Here is a 7,318-nt window from a genome sequence, read left to right as displayed (position 1 = left end):
GGAACATTGCGCGTGGCGCCTAAGGTCTTAGACCTCCAATCGATCCATGGCTCATGGTGTTCTAACCAGGCCATACCAAGGATGAGATCATATCTCGAATCCAAATCAAGGACGAGACAGCGTTCCATACTGTCAAAGTCCAGAAACTTTATACCTAAGTTCAATGGAATTTGGGAACAGTATCACAAGTCCCAGTCGCTAAGCGAACAGTGATTGTATCACCTTCATGCGCTCTAAGCGCCTCAACGTATTGTTGACTTCCTTCAAGGGAAAGGCGTCGAGCAAAATTGCAAGACGCTTCTGAGTCAATTTATATTGACCAAGCATTATTAAAGCCCTTTATCGTCGCTTGAGCGACTAGCAAGCCAGGCTTGTACTCTCGCCCCGTGCAATTGAGCACCGAGCTAATTGGGGCTAGGATTCTGTTTATTCTCACCACCTGGAGGTTCAACAGAGCCTAGGTCTTCCCCAGTAGGGCGCCCCGCACCTACTGGGTATCGACGTTTTCCCGCACCGTACCAGATATCTGGTATAGGTCGGAGTTGGAGCTCTTTCGAGCTTTACGCGAATTTCGAAGAGAGCAGACAGGGCGTAAATGTTTCGTGCTTCCGCACATATAACATTCACGGATGGTCTTATGCTGTTCCACAGCTTGAAGAGCCTCTTCTCCTCCATCAACGAGGCTTAAATCCATAAGTTCCGCTCTATTAGACGAAACCTGTGTGCTCGAAGAGCGTGTTCGGTAAACAGGCAAGCTAACGCGAGCAGACTTGAAGTCAAACTCGGCGCGTAGCGCTATGGCAACTGCTTCTTCGAACGTAGCCGGATGAGATCGGAACAATTCCGTCCGGGCAACGCCCTCATTGAGAGCCCCCATAAAGATGGTTACTAAAATTGCTTCTTGCACCGGGTCTTGATGCATAGATGCAATGAGAGTTCTCAACTCCTGGACAAAGTCCCCTAGGGTTCTTTTACCCTGTCGAGTCGTTAGGAGCCGTGCTCGCATGCGAAAAGCCTGATCAGCCGGTGCAAACATGCTGGTCATTTGCTGTTTCCGCAAATCCCATGAAGACGTCGTTTATGGACGTGCTGCACGATAGTGCCCACTCCATGGCTCTACCTCCAAGTTTGGAAATGGCCATAGCCACCTTTTGCCGTTCTGTTAAGAACAAGACGGAATCAATGGACATTTCCAGCTGCTTAATTCAAAAAGGGAGATTTTCTCCCTCTTTCCCTCAAATGTCTTCAGATTTACAGCTAGAGGGCGAGCCCTCGGCTCTGAGTCAGGTACAGCGATGTACTGGTTGGCATAGATGTCGCTCAATGGTCCTGTACCTGACCGTTCAGGGAGGCTTCGTACCGCATGAAGGCTTCAAGCCTTGCATGCAGGACCTCTGGTGTGTTACACCGGACTTGCCCTTCAATTGGTGATTGGTTAGTTTCTGTATTTTTAATCATATACACCTTTTTGGGTGCACAGGACAAGACCACCTCCCATTATACTTTGAAAGATTTGTCGGCCCGGGTATCGAACCCGGGACCTCCCGGTCCTGGAGTGAGTGGCGGACCACTACACCACCAGGATCGGTAATACAAAATCGGCACTTAGAATGCACGAAGGTCCTCGAGTCAATTCATTACAGCAACAAGAAATTTGAACCCTCAACCTTGGCAAGATTGGACTCAACCATTCAGCTATTTTTGCAAATCGTTTTATGTTCACGGCACAAGTATCGAACTTGTTCGAGAAAGGTTAACAAATTGCTGTCCTCGAGCGATAATCCATCCATGCAGGACCTCTGGTCCCTGGGAGATAATAAATTCCACGTGATCAAGTCCGAATATTGTTTTGAGCTTGTCAAAAGCGGCGCGTTGCGCTTCTGACAATTCTGGAACCTCTTCCATTTTCGTGAGAAATTAGTCTTGTAAAGACTCAGGCATAGATTGACTACGAGTGCTAGGTGTAGCGGAGCTACCTCGCTCCTAAAGTCAGAGGAAGACTTTCAGACTCAGAGAGTCACTTAGTTCTATTGAACTAATGGATTTTTCAACTCAGGGAGTCGCACAATTTATTAAAGCTTAATGAATTCTAGTTCAAGGGATTCAGGGGTTCGTAGATCCAAGTGGCAACTAGTGCCCAAGACGATATACCTTCTTTCTCTTACAGATCAATGCGCAAGCCATATAAAGGTACTTAACGCTTTAAGATCAAAAGGATAACTGCACTTTATTTAATTATTTAAATCTGAAAACCTTATCTAGCTAATTAAAAATAGATTTTGGCCGCCAGATTTATATCTGGCGGCGACCACATGTGTTACCCATAAAGTAAATGTACCACAACAACGGTTCTCCAACCGATGTGTGCCCCATTACACAGGAGGTGTTGCCCATGCAGATCCAGCTCGCCTAGATCAAAATTGGCAGCAAATCTGAGCCTTTGTATCATATACATTGAGGCAGTTCTTAGGTGTGTGACATTTCGTGGTGCGCCCATCTACCTAATGCGCACGTGTGTCTGCTCAAGCCACACAGAATGCCAGTTCTCATGGGTGGTTGGCAACTGGCATTCACTATATTCAAAACTGAAATGTGCGCTTTTCTCATCCTCGATCCACTTTATCTCAAACGCGTTTATTTTCGACTACCAAACAGTCGTGCTCGAAGGTTACTAGGTAGTAATCAACTCGTGCCTAAGATATTGCACTCAGAATAATATTTACCCAGTTAATATGTTAACTTCAAAGCTCCACGTTGCTCTTTAAAATACAATTACAGCTTCAAAAAGTGTATTTTTCTCTTAGTCTGTAAAGCTAGCATTTGGCAATAAGGAGTGCTTCATCGTCGGCGCATCGTCTTCAATTCATAGCTTAGCAATGGAAGAATCCAGCAATGTGCTGCTTGCTCAATTATAGCAACGAGCCCGAACGCATCGATGTGTTTGCAAAAGCTCCAAACGCAGCAATAAACTTTTCTCAACATTCACATCTGTCTTGCTTTTTTTTTTCGTTTCGTCGGACTGACAATTCTCCACCAGAAATAACAAGATGCAATCATCTTAGGCCATAAGGGCCTGAGGATAGTGCTTGGGTTTAACAGATTTGCAATTGCGTCTTGAGACAGCACACGCCGCGACGGCCGAAGCCTGTGCGATCGCACGAAGGTGGCTCGAAGAGGCATTATTCGCAGAAGTCTGGAGCAATTGGGCCAATACATCCGCCTGGGTTTTCTTATTAATCCGCTTCATCAAAACCTTGGAAGTGTCCAGAATCGACGACGGGAGACAAGGGGCGTTACAGGACGCTTGCTTGGCAAACCGCAGCAAATGAACCCACAAATCCGACTCTTCTGGCGTCTTGGAGCGCAAGAGCATCATCGTGGGCGCACTCGAGTCCGTCGTACGAAACTCCAAGCGAAAGTCGCCTTGACTCATCTTTTCCACGGACGCGACGTTGCGTAGATCAATCATCCCACGCGGACTTTTCCAGTAACTGCGCTTGTACATGAGGACAAGTCCAGCTTGAAAATCCAAGTAAAACCATCGTTTGTGCCAACTCCGCATTAAAAACGGAATCGTGTCTTTCAAGAGATTCACATAGCCACAGTATGGCGGCAAATTGAGCTCCACCGGCGGAAGCGTCGAAGGCACTTCCATTCGCAACGATTGGCGCACGACTGGCAACGGTATTGGGTGTTCATGCTGAAAAGCTTGCAAAAAAAACTGCTGAAGCTGACTCTTTTCGATTCGAATGCATGTAATCGCTTGACTCATTACGATTTCGTCATGCGCAAGTTCCGCGAGATCTTCGTCGTCGAGCTCGAGACTCTTGGCCTTAAGTCGGTCTTCGCGTTCCATGTCTCGTAGCGTATCGTCGTCAACTTCGTTCCCGTCCACATCCAGAAGCGTATAGCGTCCTGAATTCGACCGTTGACGCTGCAAGCAATTCCTCGAGCTCATAATCTGCTGCTGTGATCCAAATGGATAGACTGCAGGTACGAGAGCATGTCTGTTTGACTCCAAGGCGTTCTCGTCCTTGTCGAGCCAAAAAGCTTGGCTTAACCCACAATTCTGACGAAACATTTCCACTGTATTCGCGTCAGTAATATCGTAGTACCCATGCGACTCGAAAAAGTGCATGCCATCCTCGGCATGCCCGTCGTAAACGGCTTGGAGGTGCAAATCAAACGGTGTGATTCGCTCCGTGCTTGGGCGCGGGAGGCCAAGAGGACTAGACTCGAGTTCGGGCTCAAGTGCGTAGTCATTGCGCGGCTTTTTCGTCAATTGTCCATGCTCGCAGTCGCCCTCCATGACCGAGAGCTTGCGCGTCTTGACTTTCATCTTGGGATGACAAGAAGACGGCAAGGGTATCATCCGCTCGCCACGGTGATTAAGCATCACTGGCGGCTCGGAACGCTGGATTAAAGCCATCATCATGGTGTCTGTATTCAAAGAATCTTACGTTCTGAAACAACTGGTGGTGGCCACGAGCCAGTGCGGTTTCAAACACTCGTCGTCGACGTCGCCCTTTTCCTTTTGAAGGCGCGATAGAAAGAGTGTCTAGGAGACGGCCCGAGGTACCTCACGTGTGGCGGATCGGAAGGCAAATGGATAGCACGAGGTGTCAAAACGCAAGCACGGGGGAGGAACTAACAAGGCGGCCACTCTATCGCGCTTCTTTTGCTTTTTCCACTAACGCCTCGCTGGCGACCGCTTCTTGAGAAAATTTGGGCAAGTTCCCTCATTGTGCAACATTCGATCCGGGTTGCTTATATTATATAAACCGCAACCACGGAGGGGGAGGGTGTTATTTCGAGCGGGAGAGACTTGTCAAGGATTGGGGCAAGTGCTTAAAGCAGGAGAGGTTGCTCGTTTAAAAAGACGGGGTAGGGCTCGCTGACTTCTAGAACTGAATTGCTGCCATTACTTGACCGTCGCCAGTTCAGCATCCGACCCTCGAAATATCCGCGCGCAGAGCAACAGTGTCACCTTGCGGCTTTTACTTAGTTCTTGCTGAACTTTTTTATGGTAACGTTACCTTCTGTTGGAATCGCTGCGCGACAGACGGCTTGCAGGAAAGACTGGAAAATATCCGAACTCATTTTTGAAGTAACACGTATTAAATAAATGCGACACAAAAATCGTTACCACCGGTTTTATCTAGACACACTAAAAAGATTCAGGGCTTAAATGCTCAAAATTCAGTGGAAAAGCTAGCTCGAAAAGAGATAAAATATGATTAAAAAAACATAACAAAAGTTGTGCTACGCTCCTTTGCATAGCTGTAATCTAGATATAAAAAGCCGCTATGTGAATGTACTTACGCGTGCGATATATGTATGCTAATTAATGCTTTGTTTGGGTTGCTCTTCAGCATTTAAAAATTCTACAAATTGAGGATGCTGGTATGTCACTCATACATAACTTCAGTCGGGTCTTATTCAAGTATTTATTGGAATTAGCAGAATCGTGGTCGGTGGAGTCTTAACAATTTTCAGTGTGACTGAATATCTCGCAAGCCCCATGCAAGTACTAGCTGTTGTGATCGTGTGGAAGAATAAACGTGGCAAGCCTGTGCAATACACCATTATCCGTCATTAGTGTGTAAACCTGAATAGTATGTATTCTAAAATAGTGTAATACACACTATTTATAGGGCAGAGCGCACGGGAGCCCGGATACACACAATTCATAGGGCAGAGCGTACGAAGTCCGGATAGCGAGGAATGCAGCTGCGATTGTCAATTGTGGTGGTGAGAGGCGCAATGAGTAAGCGAGACCAAAAGGATTGTCTGATTGAATTGAAGGCAAAGCTTTGGGAATAGGGTTTTGACAACAATGATCTGAGCACGATTTAAAGGAACAAGGGCAATATTGCGGCTGCCATGGCTGTCATCATGCATCATCTCTCAGTTTGGCCTGAATGCCGGTTAATAGGTCGATGGCGTGATCAACTTCTCGCCTTGCCGAAGAAAACGGCGTTATCTCTATTCTCCGCGTCTCCAATCGTGGCGGTGTTTGCTCGAGGGTAGGCTCGAAAAACATTGGGAAGGCGATGAGAAGGTAAATTGAGGTGGAAGACGAGGAAGACAAGGAATGCAGTAGGGAACTAAATGGTCAAACGCGAAAGCGCAACCTTTAACAAGTGACTACACAACAGAAAAGGATCAGGGTGGTCAAGTGGATTATTGGAGTCGAAGCAGCAAACGGCAAGAAGTGTAACGGGGCACTACGACTTGTACTGTTTCAGTACAAGTCCACTTCACACTGCTTCAGTTGTGAGTGGTGCTTTCCGTTAGATGACGAACACTGTACGTATAGAGGAAAACTTCTTTTAAGACAAGTTAACTTGAGAGGGCAAAATGAAAATGTATTAATATAGTTAAGTGTCTCTTAATCTATCTTTGTAAATGTTGACTTAACTATAAACTAATACTAAACATGTAAATGAATTCTTATCTTTCTTTTCTTGTAACTCTCTTTGATTGCTTCCGCAGCTGATTAGTCTGCGGAATAAATAGACATAATAGCCTATACCTATTTATAAGTAAGAATTTAGGATATTACTATATAAAGTAATATCCTCCAACTATTATCTACCTTTTAGATAATATATTAATTAACAACCCTTAAGTGTTAATTTCATGCAACGATGCACCCCGTCACATCACCCCTCCTTTAAACGACAATCACTCTGAATGTCATTAGATGGAGTGGTCGCTAAACGACCACTAAATTTTCTTAAAATGTTTGGATTGGTCAGATCCAACATTTTAAATTCCATCGCATGATGGAACAATTCATGCGGGGTGATAATAGTGTTGAGCCTTCGGCTGCGGTTCGTGCAGCCGCGGGTGACGCACTGCTATCTCTTGCGGTAGACGCTCCGTCTACCGTAGTGTCTTCCACTCGCACAACACTTGGTATTGCGAGTGCCCGTGGTGATTCACCACGTGAATACGACCCCTCTTTAGAGGTCGACTACGAGTGCGAGTCGGATTAAATGGCCGACTCGGGGAGAATGGAACAGTCGCCTGATATCCGTCAGGCGGCTGACTATGAGCCTTCGAATGAGAGGGCTCATTCTGATAGACGAGTAAACAGTCTATTTGGATCCAACGATGAGGATGATGCCTTATCGCCCGTACGGTCTCCTACAACTTATGCTTTCGCATAAGTGTAAGAACCTGACGAACGTGAGTTTTATGAACTTCCACGTCCGTTTTACAATCCATGGCCTGGTTATGGACGAATACATCGTCGAAATAACTCGGTGCGAAATCCCGCACCGGTCTCAACAGATTTGTTACACATCTGTTG

The 7,318-nt window shown here is 46.2% G+C and overlaps 1 protein-coding gene across 1 annotated transcript; it reads right to left on the bottom strand.

The window, feature by feature from the left end:
• Positions 1-3,058: 3,058 nt before the first annotated feature.
• Positions 3,059-4,435, bottom strand: CCR75_009821 (uncharacterized protein; the record flags this gene model as incomplete). The annotated part of the gene is made up of 1 exon (XM_067967858.1): positions 3,059-4,435. One exon carries the CDS (start codon positions 4,433-4,435, stop codon positions 3,059-3,061), a length of 1,377 nt encoding a protein of 458 aa, XP_067816513.1.
• Positions 4,436-7,318: the final 2,883 nt, after the last annotated feature.

The sequence above is a fragment of the Bremia lactucae genome, linkage group LG14 (assembly GCF_004359215.1).
Source record: "Bremia lactucae strain SF5 linkage group LG14, whole genome shotgun sequence".
Classification (NCBI taxonomy): domain Eukaryota; phylum Oomycota; class Peronosporomycetes; order Peronosporales; family Peronosporaceae; genus Bremia; species Bremia lactucae.
Note: the sequence above shows the minus strand (reverse complement) of the source record. Positions and strands in the feature narration are given on the sequence as shown.